This window comes from Rhipicephalus sanguineus, chromosome 3 (assembly GCF_013339695.2).
Source record: "Rhipicephalus sanguineus isolate Rsan-2018 chromosome 3, BIME_Rsan_1.4, whole genome shotgun sequence".
In the NCBI taxonomy this organism is placed as follows: domain Eukaryota; kingdom Metazoa; phylum Arthropoda; class Arachnida; order Ixodida; family Ixodidae; genus Rhipicephalus; species Rhipicephalus sanguineus.
Window position 1 is genome coordinate 193403641 of NC_051178.1, and position 22557 is coordinate 193426197.

Here is a 22557-nt window from a genome sequence, read left to right on the forward strand (position 1 = left end):
ACAGTCGTTAGATGCATAGCAGGTCCATAAAACGCGAATTCGGGCTAGAGTTGATCTTTCACACTACGGGTAAACCACAGCGTATGGACAAGCTAGGAACGACTGAGCACTCATGGGAAAGTGACCTCAGTGTTTGAACAAGCAGGCTACTACGCGAAGCAGCAGCCCTGCGCACCTTTTGTTGCCGAATGCGGTGTATAATGGGTTTGGGCGGAGTACTTCAAGGGATCCGATAAGTTTAGACGTCTCCAATCCATTTTTTCCCGCTGCAGGTATCTCTGAAGTTTGCATGGGACCGATAGGCACGTCCTCAAGGTAGTGAGGGCTTTGATAAACACACTTGTACACATGCACCTGTACTCGTGATGCGTATTACTCTCTACCCCTTAACCTTTGTAACGAAAAGTGGTGGTTTAGCGGCCTTTGAGAATCCATCCGGCGTGCACCGGTATATGGACGGCTTCCTCTACAATAGTTTGACAATGGCAGATGAGCTGTAATAACAGGGGGAAAATGCAAAATACAAACCGAAAGTGCACAGCTCAGTTTTGGATAGGTGAAGCAAGCGATGTGTCGTATAATATGCCTCGCTATACGCTGCGTGCGTTGGAAGTTTTTAAACATTATGTAGACTCGTGTTCGCCGTATAGAACGATTATGTGGCCGCCATTTAGGGACCTTCTTTGAACGAACGCTGAAAATTGCCATTGAACGAGCACCGTTAGCGATTAGGAGGAGAAAAAACTCTGGCTCCGCACACGGGATGGTCTTGGAAGCGCGCTGCGTGTTTTCAAGGTCCCGCAGAAAACGATATCGCCATGCTGCGATCGTTGAGAACCTCATTAAAGGTGTAAAGGAACGCCTATCGTGTCTATTGCGTCCAAAGCTGTTCTGGCGAAGCTGCTGCGCGTTTTGTAAACCGCGGTTCGTGAGTACAGCCCCTGGCGCCGCCGATAGTGCGACCGTCGCCTTCGCTTCCTCCAGCAACTCCTCTTCCATTCGGCTTTTTTTGCCTCCCTGATGGCTCGCATTTTATTATCCCTAAATGCTTTCGAAATTTCAGATCACGTGCCTAAGCTTTGCAGTATAGCGGGTGTGAAGGGACACTAAAGCGAAAAATGACATTTTCATTTTTTTTCTTGGTATTAGTAAAGGACGTTTGTGCAATGCCAAAATCACCATTTTTTTCCTGTGAGGGAACGCTTCGTAATCTAGAAGATGGTTGAAACTTCATTTTTCCACTCTACTATTGAAGCTATGATGGCGAAATGAATAGAATCTATCAGGCTAAACTGATTTGGTGCTTCACCTTTAGTGTCTTTTTAATGCAGGCAATCATCTTGCTGTAAGCTTATGGTCTGGTGCTGGACTGCTGACCCGAAGGTCGCGGGATCAAATCCCTGCCGCAGAGGCCGCATTTCGATGGAGGCGTAGTGATAGAGGCCCGTGTACTTAGATTTAAGGGCACGTTAAAAAACCCATGTGGTCGAAATTTTCGGAGCCCTCAACTACTGCGTTCCTCATAATCATATCTTAGTTCTGGGACGTAAAACCCCAGCAATTATTGGTTATCTCAAAGTCCTCGCCCAGCTATAGCGCTTCGAGTCTCGTTGCCAGTTCGAAGATGCGCCCGTCTCCTGCGCCTTATTCGAGCTCGCCCGATGAGGCGTGTCGGGGATCGCGGAAACAAGGGAGTCGAACAACAATAAAAGCGACGTCGCATTGTCTGTCGCGGAATCCTCGTTCGGGCGTTCCGTTCTCTTTTACAGCTTCCGCTTCGACACTCGGCGCGGCATAACAACGAGCCGTATATACACGACGTCGCCGCCGCCGCTGTCATCCGGTACCGCCTCCGACCACAAACCCCCACGCGCGCCCTCGAGAGGTCATGCGAGGCACGGAATGTTTCCCCGTGACACAAAACCTCTACGTGACCCCCCTTTTTTTTCTCGGGACGACTGGAACCGGAAGAAGAATAGATCCCTTTCCGAACCACACCGCGTAGAAAGCGAAACTGAACCAGTATTGGCGTGTGTATATATGCGCGCATGTGCGTATACCGCCAATTGTGACCACACTTTCTCCGTTCACGCGTCGCCGGCAAGACCGACAGTATATATATATATATATATATATATATATATATATATATATATATATATATATATATATATATATATATATATATATATATATATATATATATATATTGTTTCGCGCTGGGTGCTCGAGCCTCATGATTATTCCGCCGCCGCACCCCGCACGCAGATTGTGCACGCGCTTCAGCCATCCGCGTCGGCCATTGATGAGCGCTGTGGCGTCACGCATGTATATGTGTATGATTTATCTGGAGCACGGTAGCACACGCAGAGTTGTTGCGTTCAGTGTGTACGTATAGGGGGTCTCACGCCGAGCCAGACTGTGTGTGTTAGTAGGGTGATAACATATCACCGGGTCATCAGGTCCCCGGTGCTGCCACTGGGTATGCGCAGTGCTTTGCAGTGTTGCTCATGCACTGTTGTTTGGGCTGCATGAACCGGTAGCACCGCTACAATATTGCTGGTCTAAGAGAAAAAAAAATAACGAAAATGAAATAAACACTATGATTTGGTATAAGGATCGCAAAGAAGCTATGTGCGATCCGACTAGACATACCACTTCGGGATCATTCCGTTGTATCAAAATAATTGTAAGAGCTACAGATGTGCACCAAAGGCGTTACAAACGATGCTATGATATGCTTGTGGGATATGACTCTGTGTATCAACAGACATATCCACATATCCACACATATATAAAGAAGTGAATATAGGGGGCGAATGTTGTCTTCCCCACCAAAACTGTGTGCACACAAAACGTCGTAGTAGCATGAGTGCTTCGGAGTCCTGAAAATGCCATGTTCTGCTTGCTGCTCATAGATCGACACAGCACTAGAATTCTCTGGAGACCGAGATCGAGAGTTTGCCAGCCCGAAGAGAGCTCCCTAGACCGCCCGAGGCTTTTTCGAGAAAAGAAACCGCGCTCTTAAGGCAAGCACAAACATACTCTTTACCGAATGACTTCACACTGCATAAAATACAACAAGCCCCGAATACACCTCATTGCCAAGTGTGCGGTTCCATACCGACTCTATCCCGCACATACTGGCACTGTCCCAGAGCCAACACGCCACAACGCCATTCACTCTGCTCTAACATACTTACATGGGAGGCCTGGGTTGCGAATCTGGGCGAAACCACCTCCTCGTGGGCAACTCTCCTTAACCACATACTAACCATCTTAGGGGAGGTCAGTACAGCCTCACCCTAGCGCCCAGACCCGGACTTGGGTTTCGAAAATAAAAGTTTTCTCTCTCTCTCTCCCTCGCTATTGTGCTTTCTACGAGTTTTTATGTGTTGGGCGAGAACTATCAGGCTTTCCGGAGTCGGCTGTGGCTATGTGCGCACGAATTTCGTTCACATTGACAAAAGTTAGACCTCCTGCTTTTGGCGAATATCGCTTGCACGTGGTGCAGAACTCGCTTTGCGTAGTGAGCAAGTGGTGCATTGGTTGGACGTGGCGTCCAAAAAGTGTCTGATGCGACTGTAGCTGCCTGATGGGAGTCTTTGGTAAACTTGTGCGATGCGACTGGTTGGCAGAAGCAGCCGTGCAGACCGACTTCCGTCGTTCCGGTCATGAACACACGGCACATGGGCGCGTGCTACCACTTGCTGTCTCAACTCAACCTGACTCAACAACTCGCGCAACTCTGTCGTTGAACTCGAGCGCACCACGCCTATGCGATAAGATAACGCGGCGCAGGAGCACGGTGAAAAAGCACGTCGATTTGGGTTGCAATGAGATACATGCATGTATTCGAGCAGGCCGCGTAGATTTATATGGGCGGAGCCTCTTCGTATTTCCCATAGGAGCCTCGAGGGCTCGGCTCTCATTAATCTGAATTACATTCGCCCCTTTCACCCGGAGGGATACGGCGCCATATTGTGAAAGGTTCGGCGCTCGATTAGCGTACGCGTGAGGCGAGGCGTCGCTGCGCTTCGTGACTGCAACTGCGCCTATTGAGATGCAGGTCTGTACCGAGAAGCAACTTCGTTCGACGTTACACTTCGGGCCACCCTCTGCTCCATTAACGCCGCGCTGTGACGCAATGCTGAAGTGCCGCATGTACATTTCGCCGCGTCGACGCACGCGCGCGCCGCGGGGTTCGAAGCAGGAACGCTATTTGTTCTATGCTAGGGTGGATAACTGGGCATGTTTGTTTAGCGTGATCCGAGGTGAAAGGCGCGGATACGGCAACAGACAGGTGTGTCTATTCTTGTCCGTCGTCGACGTCTTCGCGCCGTTCACCTCGGATCACGCTATGTGTAGAACGCGGACCATGTTGCTATGTCAACACTTCATGTTCCCTTACAAAGTTCGTTAAGCCGTCGTCATATTTACGGTCAAGTTTAGTGATCCTATAGCAACTGATCTGGAGCATTCTATTCCTGAGAGAGCAACGCATGCTTAAAGGTTCGTCCACACTTGCTCAGGCTCCGTCTCTGAAAGGCTCGTTCAAATTGTGAACTCAATCAGTAGTCAGCGGTGGTTGCGAGGAAAGTCGCGTCGCTCTACTGAACAAAGAAAAAAAAAAGAAGTCGCGTGTGAATGCCAATCTCTTGAGGAAGGTGCTACAAGTCCTGATGCGTTGAGTGTATACACTTGCCTGAGGTGTATGCCCCCCCGCGTCTTCTCCCACTTATGCAGCGATGCGTAACTATCGCCTCGCGGTTTCCTTCAGCTACGCGTGCGTGCGAACCGCGTGTATACAGTCGTCAAAGTCATTTACGGTTCTCTTATCTCTTTCACGATTCCCACCTTCACGCGGCGCCCGATCACTCCAATCTCTCTGCCACCCGCGCGACGCGTTTCACAGTTCGTGGAACCACAACAGTCGCGCTTTTCCAACTCTTTGAAGCGCATCGAGAGTTTTCCTCCGCCAGCGAAGCATTTCGAGCTCGCGCAGCGTAGGCGAAAGTTGACTTCGAACTTTATCGTCTACATGTACGCCGCAGCGTGGACCACGACACCGTTCGTCCACGATGATCAGATAGGCCGGGAAGCCGAAGATATTCGCGCGTTTCCAACGTGTAAGTTTACATCGTCTTTTGTCGTAGTTGTTTTGACAGCTACGTCGATCGATCGGGATCACTGTACGAAATATGATTCAGTGACGCGCTGCTGAACTTCAAGGGACCTGTCAACAAGCTCGTCTGTGCTTGTTAGGACAACGCATAGTTCAATACATCACGCAGCGTCAACGGCAGCTGCGTACCTTGCGTTGAGTCAGAGTCATGCGATGCTGAATTCATCCGCCGTTGTAACAGCCGTGCACGTTTGCCATATGCGACACCGCGACAGTGCGTGACTTGGCGCTCGGGTCTATGTGTATGCAACTGCAGAGCGTAAACAGGTGGCGCGAGCACGGGTTCCTTATATTGACGTCGCCGAGCCGCAAATTGCCGGACAGTCCGCGGGCCAATCATTCGCCCTCTTGAAAGTGATAGTACGCAGTGGACATGTTCGAGCAGTCGGGAGCCGTATGGACGTCTGATGTGACCGGTGACATTTGCCTCGATGCGTACACGCGCGAGCAGGGGTTCGTTATTACGTGCCTTGGAACGTCATCGCAGTCGACCGTGCTTGAAAAGGATGAACTCGCGTTTCTTACATCTCGCATTGATGACGGGCGTAATGATAATATCATTAAGACGCGGGAAACAGAAAACACTTTGTACGGGATTTCGCTAAAAGTTATACAGTTTGACGAAAAGCTTGTCCTGATCAGGGGTTCTGGTGCCGTGGTCTCGGTCCTCTTAATTTCCCAGAAGCACGAATTATTCTTCAAATGTGAATGTTATGAAAAATCATAGCAGTTTTGTTTACACATATAAAGAGAGAAATGGAAGAGAAGTACGGGAGGTCAACTAGACTTTGTACAGTTGGTTACTCTATATGTATGGAGGAAAATGGGAAGTAAGGGAAGCTTTATCTATAGAGTAGAGTGTATTATATATTTTACCTTTCGTGAACATTTCCCCACTTTCCTTTCGTCTACATCCTAATCGGATCGCGTTCTTAGCCTCCCCTTGCAAATCCTGCGACCTGTGAGCAACGAACAGTGAACGGCTGGCGGAGTTGTCTGTCCTATCGTATTTACTCGCCTACTGCCAGCACTAGTAGCACCAGTTCATGTCGACTAATGCTGGCTAAATTATGGTAAGTGACATTGAGGAGAGCTATAAGGCGGGCTAGTTGGCGCTTATGATCAACGTCGCGTGTCCTGTATTTTATTCGTTCTGTACTGTGTCTGTGTTAACTAAGCGCTCCTTTGAAGATTATGGTAAGTGTTGGCCCGTGCAGACTATCCTGTGCTTATAACTACTTTGTCTTCATTGAATCGGAATCTAATGGTGTTCTCGCGTTTATACATCGATAACAACCTGATTTAGTTCTGCCACAGGACTGTGGTTCTGCTCATTTTTTTTTTCTGCGCTTGTAAATACGCTGTGGTCGCCACTCGGCGGTCGCGGAGGTGCTCGCTGCTTTCTTTCGCTCGCGTTCCGCTGCACCTCGGCGGCTTTCAAGCTCCCCGAGGGCAATGCGCCCCGGCGTCCGCCCATCCGAGAAACGCTTTTCTCGGGTTCATTGGCTGGACAGAGGCAGGACGGCCGGCCAGCTATGCAGCTGCCCGCGACTGCTCGCACGCGCAGTACAAAACACAATGGGGAGCCGCAGCAAAAGTGCGATTGTTCTCGTTTAAGTCGTTGCAGAGGCGCGCGCGCTCGAGTACGTTCTTCCTTTCCGCGCTACCGTCGTCGTTGCTTCTTCGCCGGCGGCGCCGACTGCTGCGTCACCTCCCTATCGCAAGGCTCTATCCCACTGCCGTGGTCGCGGCTCGAGCTGCCAGCACAGTCTCTCCCCCCCCTCTCTCTCTCTCTCTCTTGTGTATACGGAATACTGCGTCCAAAAAAAGAAATACAGTGCAGCATTGTGAACCCTATCAGAGCAGCCGTTAACCCAAAAGCGGCGCGCCGATTTCACGGTGCCGATCAACGTTTGAACCTATAAAAGCGCCGTCCGAGATTGTCCGGTGTTATAGCTTATAGCTGCAGACGCTGTTTTGTAAACAAAGGACGCCCTGCGATGCGTGAGTGTGCACGCAAGAACGCTTATTCGGGTGAAGCTATAAACGGACACAAATACTGTTCCTCTCTCTTTCAAGACTTCAGATTGATGGTCGCCGCCATCCTTTACGTTTACACAAAGGATCTTTCAATTTCGTATTGTGTGACACCAACCTAAGAAGGTCATGGAACCCGTTTCCATGTGCATATGAGTCTACTGTAGTACCGTTCATTTATCTGTTACGATACGAAACAACAGCATTAAAAGCCCTAGGTGCGGACACTTAGTCCACTGATCTTGGATGGCGCATCGAGCACGCGGGCGTGAAGCCACCGGAAGCCGCCGTTTTTGTCCCGGAAGAGAGCTTTTCTCTTCTTTTTTAAAGAAATACCTGCTTGTAGCGCAGTAAACTGTACGAAGCGACCGGAAAAGTCGTCAGGGAAGACATTTCACGCGTAAGTACCTCAAGGTTGCATTACTTTTTACGCATTTTGTACGTTGCAGCACTCCGCCGTATTCGGACGGTGTCGGCACGGCGTCTGTCATCTTTCGTGTAGCGTTTGTCGGCGTCTAAAATGAGGCGTAGTCGCAGAGTTTGAAAAAAGAAAAAAGAAAAAACGATCATAACAACAGCTGCCAATCGAGAATATTTGAATTGCGCGATTCAGACGGACAGAAGACGCCAGCTTCCGGGACAAACAGAAGACCTTCCGGTGGCTTCACGCCCGCCTCGCAGAGCGGGCATGCGCCGTCCAGACTTAGTCTCGTGTCTGTATAGTTCCTGTTTCGAATGTCGTTAGTCAGCGGAAAGCTATTTGTTTAAAGCTTGTCCCTACACGTAAAAACCTCATTTTCGACGAAGAAACTTAAGCCGGTGGGAAGCGCGAAAGCTTATTTTCTTGAATCTCTTCATGAGCGTGAACGCCAGTGTTGAGGCGAAAACCTGGCAGCAAACATTGCATAGCGTCGTTGCATAGTTTCGGGAGTTCGCATTATGCAGCTTCTTCAGCACCACCGCCAAAGTGGCGTCAAAGTCGCGAACCGTTCTTGCCCCGCCAGCGTTAAACTAACGAAAGCTGCGCTTCGATAACTTCACGTATGTCGCCCGAGACAAGCATTCGTCATCGCTGCACGGTTCTGCTGAATGTCCTCCACATACCTCCTCGCCATCTTTCTTCTCTTCATCTTTGCGCAACTTCGTCTCTGGGGATGTGGTGCGAGGTGATAGCAATGCTCGCGCTGCATGGTGGCGTCTTCTTCCTGAACGTCCCACTGCGAGCACAATGGTTGCCCACTGTGAACGAATGAAAGAAAGGATTTTTATTCTTTAAGGTCCCTTTGCTTTCTCTCCCCATACCGTTGTGTGTAGTCACGGTCAGCTTACAGTAACTCAGCGGGGGTTACTTCTGGGTGCGAACGTCGTCGTAAATACTGCGTTTAACGTAGCAGAATGTATGCCCAACAGTCGGTGTACTCTGTTTAAGCGTTATGTAGGGGGGGGGGGGGGGGTATCAGAATCTGCGCAAACAAGTTCGTGTAGCATGTGTATGTGCACAAGAGATGTGGTGTAGACAAAGCGAATGTGTGAAGATTTTCACACGTCATTGACTTTGTTACTATATAATATGTTGATGGGTAACCTTGCGGCGCCGGCCGTGCATGCGCACCACGCATTCCGCGCTGTCATAGGGCGGTACAGTCTGAAGTCGTCGAGGCCATTTTGTTGTATCGCCAGCGCAACGAAAATCTGCGCTATATATCGGACCTGCTTATCTTCAGAAGCGCAGTCGGATTGGCGAACTGTACAACAAGATGGCGTATACACCGACGTGATGTGAATGTATAAGTGCGATCAGCGTTGTGAGCGTATGACCTAGGGAGATGAAGAAATACTCTGTAAAATCGTTGAATACACTGAACGGAAATATGCATATATCTCTTGTATATGTGCACGTTTTCTTTCATTTCAGCTTTCTCCTGGGAGCTTTACGGTACGCATGAAGTCAGTATAGCAAAGCTAGAAATCTTTTTCTAAGCCATACTTTATTATGTTCGTGCGTGCGTTTGTATGTGTGCGTGTATGTATACACATGCAAAATAGAAAATTTTTGACTGGGATTCAAGGTATACCTGCGTGTCTTCAGAGCCTGACGCATAGATCTATATTCCTCACGACGTACTATCGCCTGCATGGAAAGCGAAACTACCAGATAGGACAAGTATCAGAGGCGAAATTAAGCGATTCACATTTTCCGACTTTGCGAGAACATAAGCGGTGTAGAATCACATTATTGGAGCGAGGTTAAGATAAAGGAAACACCGACTTCATATCGCGCGCAACTAACTACACCTGTTGCGGATAACCTGTCCGGTCGAATAGGGCATACTGGGCTAGGAAAAATAACATCAGACTCGTAGCAGAAAAATTGTTCCTATCAAGGTAGCTAGGGAACCTCCGGAAAGCGGATATATGTAAAGTTTCAGCGCACAATGAAAGTGTCGGCAGGACTCGGTGCATGGGTCTTTGGGAAGTCGTTCGTCGGACATTAGCCGGACGTCTGCTGTATTACGCGTCACATGGTTTTGCTTGCTTTTCTTCTTGCAATCCTGACGACTACGTAATTATTCTGTAGGGTAATCAAGACGCTGTATGCTGAGCACGCAGCGATCTCCATATGCGCTGCCGCTGTCTGCGGCAGCAGCTCCATTTAAGCGCGTAAGCGATATCGCGCGGATCGAACTGACTCAAGTTTGTTTTCGAGCGTGGCATACTTGTGAAGCGTAAGCGTCAACCTAGGAATGTGCATGCCGTATAAGCTAAGCGCACTGGCGGCAAAACTTATCTGCCTCTGTGGTTAGGTTACGTTTAAGCGCCTGCCTTTCGCAGTGTTTCACCGTTATACTATATATAGCCATACGGATGGGCGGCATCTTGCACACGTGTCGTCTTCGGTTTTGAGAACGTTTGGTTTCCAACAGTACAACAATCGGGCGAGTTGGTACTGATTCATGACTGGTTGCGATTCATTGCTTTGTCCGTGTATATGTGTTGCGCAGACAGTCATGGTTCGGGTTCCGCTCACACCAGAAGCCCGCTTTTCGACAACGACGCCTGACATCTGGCCAAGCAAGCTAGGCTAACCGCAATCGAACGTTAAAAAATCGAACAATGACCGAACGTATCGAACATTCCACTCCAGGATGTGCGCTTGACCGAAACTCGCGTATGACGTGTACACTCGATATCCGCGACGTCGCCATCCCGCGAGCGGAAGCGAAATGCAAGGCGTCCTGTGTGGTTGGTATCGCATTCTCTTTGTCTTTCTTTTTTTTTTTCTCGAGCATGTATAGCTGACCGCAGCGTCTCGGTATTTCATGACCGCGAGCGAGCGATCGTCAGGCAGCGTTCAAGGACGTGGAGTGTTCCGCGTGTCGACAGCGGAGACTGACTGCGCGAGTAGTCTTTCTCGTGTACAGCTCGTGCTCAGCGTACCGTTGCGTAGAGCGTAATGTATTTGCCCGGCGGTGGTAGTGGACGTTACAAGCTTTCTCGCTGCACTGACAGGTTTGTTTTCTCAGCCCCGAGTGCCCGAATGTATTCAGTGGAGTTCTCGTGTACTCTCCGATGTTTCGTGTGGCTGCCTTTGAAGAGTATACATATGTATGTCCGTGCCTTGGTGCACAAGTGATGGATATCCGTGCGCTTTCGGGCGATGCGTATGTGCTGTAACTCGCGGGCTGCATGATGTGCTTCACCTATTCTTTCACTTTCATTGCGTCCGCACGGCCCGACCTATTCACTTATAGCGCTCCAATGTACGAGCAAATATTACGAAGTAAATTCGCAATATCTTCCTCCTAATCATAGTACTTGCTTATGAAAGTATGAAGTTATGAAATATAAGTAACTTCACGAGGTTATTGCTGTTCGATTGACGTGTTTCATCACAATTAACGTCGCCACCTCAATGAGCCTGTTAAAGCTCTTCGTGGCGATACCGTTGGGTTGGTTCGGCGTGCGCAGAACTTGGCTAATTACAGAGATCTCTGAGAAAAGCCGTGGCAGCAAGTACTCGGCCACTGTTCGGTAATATATGTATTTTCGCTAGTTTCAGTCCCAGTGCCTTTAGTGTATGTGTATGTGGGTATAAGAGTGACCGATCTTTATCAATATTTATTTTGAAGTTTTCGCAATCATGTCATCAAGTTTCATTTATTGATTGATTGATTGATTGATTGATTGATTGATTGATTGATTGATTGATTGATTGATTGATTGATTGATTGATTGATTGAGTGAGTGAGTGACGTCGTTGTTGTTGTTCTCGCTACAGGTCTCGTGCCAAGAAGAGCGCGGCGCCGGCGCCTCCTCGGAGCCTCGTGGGTGGCCCATCGTCCTCGTCCATCGGGGCCCAGCAGGCCCTGCGCGCGACGGGCAACGGGTCGGTGGTGAGCTGCCCGCCGGGCGCCACGGGTGCCGGCCGGGCGCTGAGCGACGACTGCGCCATCGACGACCTGCTCGAAGGGCGCATGGACCTGCGCCTCGTGCTGCCCGACGGACGCGAGGTGCACGTCAACGTCGAGCGGAGGTCAGTAAGGGCGCGTTCGGCGCTTTTCTTTTCGAACTCTATAGAAAGGGTTGTTTCCTGCACAGCAGTAGGAACGGGGCCCATATGGGTAATTAAAACACATTTATGTGCAAAGGATGGGGGCTCGAGGAAGCTGTCAACTGCTACTAATACGGACATGACGCCTGCCCATGCACCTTGTCAGCGAAGGCTCCCTGGGCGCCGCCATAATCTCCTCTGGGCTGTTGTTAATATGCGTGCTCCCCCCCCCCCCCTCCAAATGCACTGCCGAGGCTGTGACCTCAGCTGTTGCACTCCCGTGTAACAGTCTACAAAGGAGGCGATCATTCTCTTTGTTGAAAAGGTCTACACTCTTTCGGAATAAGGGAACACAGATAGGATTTTAAGATACAAAGAAGGGGAAAGCAACGAGAAAAGAAATTACCATATATGACAGGGCACGCGGACAAAAGTGTTGACACACAATATAGCGTGCGAAGGGGAAGTACGAAAGTAAAATGTAAGTGAGCGTTGGTGTTCATTTCCTTTTGACATTGATCCCCTGCGCGTTTTTGTCGCGATATTTCGTGCCTTATAAGGATTTTTATTTTACATTAATTTTGACTTCAAAGAAAAAGGAACGCCCTAGATGACGATGTTGTTTCTGTAGCACTGTGCTAACATCTAAGCGGCGGCAAGGTTATGGTTCGGACGGAGAGGGATATCAAGGGATTTTGGGGGTGGAGAACCGCGTAAAGATATAGAGGGGAAATATTCTGAAACGAGACTAACAAAAAATGGCAGCATATCCACGGGGTGAATGATGAAGAGTGGGGCGAAGCTCTTGATCGCACACGTCGCAACTGTGGCCGAACGAAACGTCCATAAAGTCTCTCTCGAACCGGGCGTCGGCACCTTCGTGTTCTTTCTTGGCACGTTTTGCAGCCGCCTCTCGCACTCTCACCTCCTCGTTCGCCCTTCGATAGGCACGCTTTCTCGTCGCTTCTCGTTGCCGGACGGCTTGGAGATCATCATCTCGTGCGGCCTGGTGCCGCTGCCGCGCCGCTTCGGCCTCTCGTTCTCGTACACCGGGATTTTGTCGGCGGCGCCGCGCAGCTTCGCGGCGCGCTTCTGCCTCGCGCGCCCGCACGTCGGGGTCCCTTCTTTGAGCGCGAGCCGCCGCCGCCCTGCGCGCACGCCGCTCAGCAGCCTTGTCCATCTTCAGCAGACCCTCTGAACGCGCGCGCGCCACAACGGCGTGTTTATTGTATTATAGAGCACCCCCTGGCGTACGGCGCCGCCGAAGAACACGCGATCGTCGTCGCGCGATCGTCTCTCTCCTTCCGTACGTGTGACGTCATTCCTGTTTTCATAAAACTCACCTTTTATTTTATCATACTACAAGTAACGCCCTCTAGTATCGTACCATCTTGCATTTTTCAGCGTATATGCATTCGTTATATATAAAGCTTTAGTTATATAGTACAAGTACCGCCCTCTACGGCCAGTTCAAGAACTAACGAGAGGCGGTTACCTACGACGGGACGCTCGGGCCACGCCATAAGGAGCTTCGCCCCTAAAAGAATTCTCGCGACAATATATATCGCGCTGAAGCTCGCGAAACCAAGACGCGCTACGCAAGTCATGTACTAAAACACGACAGTTTTATTCACAAACACGCGAATTTGTTGCGCGTTCTGCTTCAATAACGTCAGTAAAACAAGAATCGCAAATGCCTCGCATTGTCGTGTCACACACCTGTCGGAGCAGTTTTTCTTGCCTTATTGAAATCAGCGAATTGCGTTTCCGCAAGCTGGCTCTGGGACACGGAATATCAGGGCATCTTTCGCTTCAGGGGTTAAGTATAGAACAGAATATTTGTCGCAGCCGATGAGCTGGAGCACGCGATGTAGAGCCTGTATGATTCGCCAACGCATTGCGACTGTCAGTGGGGACTCATTGAAAAGCAGCGAAATCGGGTGGGACGTGTGGACGGTATTGAGGAAGTGCGTAGCGCCGCATGCGGGAAAGCTTGTTTTGAGTTCACAACGACAGGTGAGGAAGCAAGGAGTAGCAGCCTGTTGGAGATACCACTTGTCAGGCGTAGTATTCTTTCGCTATCGTTTGTGCAAGGGCAGCTGGGAACACAATCCGTAGGAATAGCATACGCGTTCAGCAAGAAGAAAAGAAAGGGGAAAAAAATACAGAACATAAAGGAGAGAAGAAAGCCGAGTTATATTGCGGTCTGCAGGTAATGCATGCGGCCTGAAATGAGGTGCAACTTTAAATAGGTTGTGCGAACGCCGTACCGCATTTGCCATTTTCCGACTTTTTGTTTAGATTTTTGGATTGCCAAGAAATTTATTTTCTGTTTTTCCGCGGCAAACCTGGCCTGTGCACGGCCCAAGTTTGCCTTTAATTAGACCTTTAATTTGACGCTGTGTTCCCAGGATAAGCTTGAATCTGCCTTTTCGCAAATCTGTGCGGTGTCGAGGAAATTTCTGCCGTCGGATGTAGATTAATAACCTTGTAAAAAGAACGCGAAGTGGAGACGCAGACTCTTGGGTATATGCAGCCTTTGTCTTTCCTTGGCGTTTGTTTTCGACACTGGAACCGCACCAGGTTGCCCAATTCGCCCAATTTGCCTGACTTGTCCTGACGCCTTCTCTTGTTTCCTTTTTTTCGCGTCTACCCTTTCTTTTTTTAAAGATGAATCCTTGCCAGCTAGCCCAACTTTCTGTCATTCTTTGGCCAATATACCGCCTTGATTAGTACATGAGTAAGCATTATTCCTCAGCGCCCCCTTTCAAGGGCACCCCCATTACCACCCCCTTGCAGTTTTCATCGCATCTTATTGCCGTAACCGCGTTCGACGATTCTAAGCAAACTAACACAACCTTTCCTCTCGTTTTTCATCTTTCAGGGCTATTAACCCATTCAGACGCGACCTGTGAAGAACTGTCTTAAATACGTCAGACTTACAAATCAAGACACTGGATTTTCTATTATAACAAAATATTTGTCATAATACGTTGATTTACGTGTTTTACACTAATTCTTCTTAATTAAAACGTAAATAAATAAATATTTATCCTGAAGTTAATCATGCTCTGTGTTTGCATAAATAGAATCAGATATCAGGCTAGAAATATAGTGCAAATTTGTTTTCGGTTATGTTCATTTCTAGCAAAGAAAAATTACACTTTTGGCGTGGCTCGCGGAAAGCGGCACGTCGAGGCGACTCGTCGAACATGCTAGTGTCTTCAGCAAAGTGATCGTACGCAACAGTACGCTGCGAAATGAAGTTACATGGATACATTTATTACGCAGGAGATCCATTTCAGTTAAACTTCAATGTATCTTGCTCTTTTTTAGCGACTTGTCGACGCAACCGGCAAAATCAAATGATGTACACATTGTGTACAAGGCGTGTCAAAGGGTTAAGGGTTCCCATTGGCTGCCTTTCTTTTATTATCTCCGAGTCTCCTTTATGGTTTCTTCATACAGTATTATTTTCTTCCGTGCTAGAATATGATGCAAATACCACCGGGCCCGGATCTTCTTATCTGCGTGGTGTTACGAGCGTTATACAGCCGGTCGTTTGAAACCACGTTAGGGCAGCCGCACTGTCTGACGGAGCCAATAGGCGATAAGAAAGAACAACTCGAGCTGCAGATTCCGCTTTCCACTGCGGACGTCACACGGCTGTTTCCTTTAGCTATCGCGCGCGAACCTATATCTTGTTATGGCCGCTCGTAACGTGTTAATGGGGACGCGGGCAACGCCTTATCTCAGTGCGGGGATTACTAATAGAGAAGGTATTAAAGTTTCGCGTCTAGCTGTTGTGCGAGGCTTATACGATCGAGGTATATAGCTACATGCGCCGCGTATTCTGAGCTGCCAACGCGGCGGGTATAAAAACTACTATGCGTGCATGCGCGCGCGCGTCTGTGTGTGTGCGCGTGTGTGTTTGTGCGTGTGTGTGCGTGCGTGTGTGTGTGCGTGCGTGTGTGCGTGTGTGTGTGCGTGTGAGAGAGAGAGAGAGAGAGAGCTGTAGAACAGTCGAGATGTGTACATAACTAGTAGTATGGGTAGCGAATATGGCTCTTGCTCTCTTCGAAATAGCACTGTGTTTGCGTGATGCACAGAATGAGATTGTTTATTTTTTTTTTATTTCTTCTTCTTTTCTGTCTCTCTCTCTCTCTCTCTCTCTCTCTGTATGCATATTTATTTGTCGGATGTAGGTTTCGTTACGAAAATGAGTTCGGGAAAGAAAAGGGGAGCCGCATAGCTGTATCAATGATAGGTTGGGGAGGGGGGAAGCTGGGCATTCCCCGGATGGCCTTCTCCATCTTGGTATGTGGTATGTCATGGTAAGACGCTGCATAAACAGCAGCTTGACTGGCCTCACCTCCCGTTTTCAACCAGTAGCAATAGCACAGTTTTGAACCGTGATAATAACGAAACAGTTAAACGAACAAGAAAAGGAAGAATCTGAGTTACATTGTTGCAGGCATGATAAATCAGTATGGTTATATGAAATCAACGATAATCTAATATAGCTACGTTAAACAGGGGAATTACGTAAAACATGGAGGTTGGTTTTGAGAATGAGACATGATAACGAGTCTTCCGTCAAGTCGGCTTATGTAAGGGCAGCGCCCCCGAGGCGCCGGTAAGGGGTACTATGTGTACGTACCGGCACTCGGGTTTCGGCGCGAAGTTGAGGAAATTAGATCGTTATTTTCTTTTCCAAGAATCAAGTTCTTATCGCGTAATCATTGAAAGTATACTTTTCGAGCAATAGATTGCCAGCCTATATACTGTGTCTGACGCTTCTATATTTAATTTACTCTCTCTCATTTCTGCCAGTCGCCCATTAAGCTACCAGTGCAGTTTGATTTGATAAGGTGGTCTCTCTCTACGCCTGTTCAGAGGCACACAGGCCTAATTTCTTGGTGACAGGAAACTCGCTTCTGTGTTCAAGCTTCCGGCGCACGGAAGATATGCGTTGCGTGCTAGCCCTCCCAACGCCCGCCGCGGGTCAAGCATTGAGATCGCTATCTCGTCTTGCCGCAGTGAATTGAGGCCCTGCGGGGCAGCGCAGTATCAGAAGGCGCGGAAGAAAGAGAAGCCGAGACCGACCGCCACGCTCTTTTGTCCGTGGCGCCTCCGTGGCCGCCTGTATACCTTGCCGTAGAGGGGACCGTGCGAGCTATAGGCGAGCGGCGACCCCCTCGATCTGGAGATAACCGCGATAATTATAAGCGGAGGACGCGAAGGCGACGTGGTGAAAGAGAAGTTATGGTGGTGCGCGCGTGCTAAGGCTCTTAGCCAGTGCTCGGGGGTCTTCAGAAAGGCTGGCGAGTCGCTGTAAGTGATATCTGGCTTCCTCCGTGTTCTTTTAGCAGCCCATTGCGTCTAGACCCGCGATCTAATTAGGTTGAGTTCTGCTCAGCTTAAGATGCTACCATCAGTACCTCCGCTGCGGCTGCCATTTGGAATCTACGTTGATTTAATTACTAGGCGGAAGGTAGTACACAAGTAAACCGACAATGGCCCTGTTTATGCCTCGTTAATGTCCAGCGGTGGTCGTTAGTTCGGTATACAATCATCTGCGTAAAGAGAATCGCCATTGCATGGTCTCCGAAATCGGCGACGCGTGGTGTACTGTGAGTACACCCTCTAATATCGCAGGACATGATATATATGTATGTAAGGGGGCACGGCAAAAGAAGCTTTGAACCGCGGCTCTTGCGTTTCCTCGTGGATCTTATGTCAATGTCAAAAGAGAGCCCACTTTCCTTAGTGGAGATTCCCTTAATTACTTCGTTGCTGTCGCGTCGGTCTTAAACGGCGTCCTACGTCAGAGCACTTGAGTCATCTTAGTCTCTCTCTCTCTCTCTCTCTCTCTCTCTCTCTCAGACACACTTACCGTGCAGCCTTTCCTCAAGAGTTACACTATTAATGAGTAGTGGGCTGTTGTGACGACTTGCTGTATAGTATTCGAAAATATAGTGCAGACGCATGCGGCCGTGCTGAAGTAAAACTGCTAGTAGAGCACGCACATTTTGCGTATCAACTGTACTGTAATGCGGTTTGCCTGCTGGAAGGGCTTTTCGTGCAACCCAAGTGCCTTACCGTATGTACGGCAATAATGCACCTGCTGCAATGTTCTCGAATCACACGTGCACCTAGAACCTTTTTCATAAAACTTCAATGTGCATTTTAGGTATTTCGACGTGTTGGTAGCTTACAAAATTGGTTTGTCATGACGAAAACAACAGCGCTTGCCATGTGGCTCATTGAAACAAAGTTCTCCCATAGAGAGGCAAGCATTGTAAGCTGGAAAACACATGATACAGCATGTTCCTACAAGAAAGTACGCAGTGGTCCAACTGATATTTCATTGTACTACAAGCAATGCGAGCAGAGGATTCAGGTTGCATTCTGCGCCGCACAAAAACAAGCGCCATCTGTTTGTCCCCATTACTTCGCCGTTCTCAGAGAATTCTGTTGAGGACATGTGTATTTCAGCTCATTTGTCCACTTTCACTTTGTTTTCCTTTACGTTATAGTGGTATTATTTCTGTACGCTTCGTAAGATGGTTCTCCCTCTCTCCTCTTCCTTCCCCCTTCTCTTTTGTCCGCGAGATGCGTCGCATATACGCGAGATAGATCAAGGAAAAGTCCCCGCGCGCTCCGGTGCGATTTCCTCTTGGCACGACCGCGCAACTTTGGTGCAGTTGTAAAAGAAAAAGAAGTTCTCATCGCTGTGCGGCGAGCACCATAGCATGTCTTCACGAAACTACCGCACTTTCTCGAATGTAACCGCACCCCGAACCGAGGCATACCATTTCCGAAGACAGCCTCGAACAGAGGCTGTCTTCGTTTCCATGTCTTGGAAAGGCCAAGCGTCATAAAAGGGATATTATATAGTGTACTAGAATATAGAGGATGTATACGGGTAGCAACATGGGGTGCGTTCCAATAATCACCGTAGACAGCTAAATAGACAGCCAAGTGGACAGCGGTCATCTTAAGTCCCATTCCAATTCTCACGTAACCGGCAAAATAGACAGCTTCGAGAAGACAGCATCGGAGACAAAAACGATGCAGGCTACTTTGCTGTCCAAACAAGATGGCGGCTCAGGGAAATGCTCGCGTAGCTCGGATCTCGCCGGTATGGTCGTCTGTACACCAGTTGGCGCTTTTCCAGGCGCTCAATGTAAGCTACGTTAAATTTTCGTAGGTTTGAACACGAAATAGGCTAAAGAAGAACATGTACGTTTGTTTTTCTTAGCTTTCTCTTCTCGACGCGAAGTGGCATCACGTCGCGTAGACGTCTTCTAGACGCGTTCCATTTCTCGGACAACATGGGCTCGATGCTGTCTTCTAAGCTGTCAGCGTAGACTGTCTACGATGCTGCCCAGAATTGGAACACAGCCATGGGTGTGCTCCGGGCAAGACTTCGTGTCACGTGAAAACGTGACGTAGAAGTGACGGTGTGCACGCAGAAGGTTATTGTACGTTTTGTATACCCAGTGTCGTCTTGCTGGTTTGACACGCGCATGAACGGGCAGTCCAACTTTGATTTGCGTTCCGGTTAAGTGAATCGTTTGTTGATCCGATATCCTTTGCGGACTACCACGACCACGAAAACGGAATTTCTGAGCGCCTATATTCGAGAGGAAACGGTATACGTGTTTACCGGCGCGATTAGGTTCCGGTGCGATGTGCGTGCGTGCGTGTGGTACGCGCGCGCGACAAAGAACGACGGCGACGATGCGCGCGCTCGTGACAAAAGGCAGTGGAAAAGGAAAGCGGCAGATGCGCGATCCTAATGGTCGCAGCGTGGGTTCGGGGCGGACGCCGTCGCAGAACGACTCGAAGTCTGCGCCCGCAGAATGGCAAATTCTTTCCGCCGTTTCGTTTCCCGACGCCCGGACGCGTTCGTATCCGTTTTGGTTTATCTCTCTCAGCGTTTTGTCCTCTTTCTGCGGGGCTTCAGAGCCGGTGATGCCGCCGCTCCGCGGATATGGTCGCCGTTTTTGCATAAATATGGACACTTGAACACACTTGGTACGCAAATCAACATTAAAATAACTCGTTGATGACGATTCATCACACGGATTCTTACTCGGGACATAAAGTGGCGCAGTCAACGGACCGCTTTCATATGCTGTCGTTTTACGGTCAACATTCGGTGGGACGAAGAGAAAGAGAAGAGAAGAGAACGTACAGAGAAAGATTTAATTGTGATCCATGAGATCGATCGAAACACATTCGAATGTTTCACTCGGAGCGCCGTGCTTCACGCCATGGAGGAAGGAAAAAAAGAAATTTAAGAGAGAAATAGGCCGTGGTCACTTGACAGGCAAGGCCTGCTATTGGTCGTCTCGCTTTGGTTGCGTCTACTGCGGAGCTACGGTAGCCTAATCCTATCCAGGGGCGTCAGAGCAGGTTGGCCGGTTGGCTTGCCGAGGCTAGCGGCATCACGTGACACTCCCTCCTTGATTTTTTTTCTCCTCCATGTTTCAGACCGGACGCTGATTTGCAGGCACTGCATCTTTGTCTGGAATACGAAAGTACGCAGCCGCGCTCAATAGGACTTGCAACACGGGAGCGCGTGGACTCACAAGTTCAAAGATGGCGCGTGGTTACAACAATTGCCTTAATTTCCACAACTAAATCATATTTTCTTACTTGGGATCATCCCCAAGTTAGATGAGCAGCGTTTAGTTGTGGAAATAAGGAATAGTGGAAGCAATAGGTGATCTTAAAGCTTGTGAGGCCACGCGCTCCCGTGTTGCAAGTCATACTGAGCACGACTGTACGTGCGCAATTCGCTTGCGGTCTCATATTACAAATGTTAACTGTGCTAAGTGGGATTTCACTAGAACATGAGTGTCACGTGAGTGAATACATAAACGGCTCGCGCGTCAAGCCAAAAGTTGGTTTTTCTGCTCGATCGCGCGGAACTTCGTTTGGCATTCGCAAAAATATTTGCGCGCGCGATTTGTGAGCCTACAATGGAAGTGCGCTTAGTTCAGAACAAGCAGAGTCCGCTTAGCGTACGTGAGCCGAATTATATGCGAGGTCCGTTTGCGCGTTATACTCGTATAGAGCTTTCATTTATGAAGAAATCATGTGCGCGCACTATCATCGCCAAGATTAATCTTTGCACGTGGACATCTCGTGGAGCGCGGCGGTTGCACAGTCCGTGGTTAGATCCGCTCAACTGCGTACGATTTTTCTTAGCTTGCACTCGACACATCGGGATTACCTTATTGCGGTGTGCTGTCTTATGTAGTCAGCACTTAGCGCTGTCAGCCAATGCTAAATCAGCGTAGGATTCAGCGAACAAGAAAGCCGTGCGCGCTTGGCTCGCGGCCATGCACGCGGCGCTCTCTTTTTGTTTCGCTTGGCAAAGTTCTCGCTTCGCAAGCATTTCATTCAGCATGCGTATATGCATCCTCGACCAGTCGTCCCATTTTCTGAACTTTTTTCTCCCTCGGCAAGTCGCCCCTTTTCTGTCGTATTGGCTATAGCTACGTTTAAATGGTCCAGCGTGCCTTGCATTTCGATGCACGTTGTTATAGGAATCAAGTTTAGTTTTCTTGTTTTGGAAGCTTCGCGCGTGGTTTTCGTTAACAAAAGTTCGCGCTGGCCGGATTTGCACGCGTTCATGTATATGGACCTTGACGAAGAAGAAAAGCAGCATCGCTGCGTATACGTACCATTGTCGCATACTCAAGGTTATATGGGCTATAAATTCAACAAGGAAGGAGTACTCACGATTTGAATTGTTAAGAGGTTAAAAAAGAAAAGAGCGGCGAGCGTTAAGGGAGGGGGGGGGTCGATATCCGCGGCGTAGGTTTCGGGATCACGTGTTGTAGCGAACCAGATGGCGAGGAGTAGATCAATATCTTTTTAACGTCACTGTATTGAGAAGGAATTCCAGAATATAAATTTGTAGACGATTGGCTGATATGTTTTTCTTATGCACTCCTTCCCCAATGGAAGATTATAAAGGTGCGTGCTACGCATATATATATGGGGTCCAGCACGCCATATGCGTGTGCGTGCATGTATAAATATGCACATACACACATACACTGCTGCTAGATAATTTGAGAACGCGGGTATGGCTAATCTCCATGGCCCACCCCCTATGGCTGTGCCAATCGGTACTGTATGGGTTGCTGCCTTAAGTGTGCATTGAAGTTTGAAGTTGTATTGTGTTTATCTGCTTGCTCGCAGTCAGGTATGAAGTAATCATTCAGTAAATGGAAAGCAGCAGCACCGCCTCACTAATTCACCCTCAGGGGATATTATATTTGGCATGTATCCATGCTATAAAATTGCAACGGGGAAACAGAAAAGGAATGACTACATTTAGCATGCATTGCATGTTCATATTCATATCTCTGCCCTGTCTGCATCTGCTAATTGAAAAGGCCTCCCCATTGTCAGATTGGGCTGAGCACTCAGTAACAATCAACAAAAGGCCTTTTTGTTACATTGAGACAATAATCACAATAAATCGATAAGTATAAATAAATAATTCAGTCTCTTGATCTATGTCGTTCAACCTATAAATATTTCGACCCGTATATATTTAAGCTGGCTGGTTAATAGACATTTTTTGCTACACTGCTTGACTCGATCTTGTTCACACAAAGATTCCAAGTCACTTTCTCTTCACATATTAAAAGCTCACCACTGTTATGATGACCTCACTGAGAAGTAGCAGGCATTTGTGAATGCCACATGAACAGCCAGATTGATCAACTAGTTGTCTTTTGCACTCTGAAGTGCG

General features: G+C 48.7%; 1 protein-coding gene across 5 annotated transcripts in view; it reads left to right on the top strand.

Moving 5' to 3' along the window:
* Positions 1–22557, top strand: part of LOC119387959 (protein cordon-bleu) — a 205898-nt gene that overhangs the window by 160384 nt on the left and 22957 nt on the right. For all 5 annotated transcript variants that reach the window (XM_037655548.2, XM_037655547.2, XM_037655546.2 and 2 more), the window contains exon 2: positions 11502–11756. In XM_037655548.2, coding sequence (XP_037511476.1) covers positions 11502–11756 — 255 coding nt within the window. The remainder of the gene's footprint in view (positions 1–11501; positions 11757–22557) is intronic.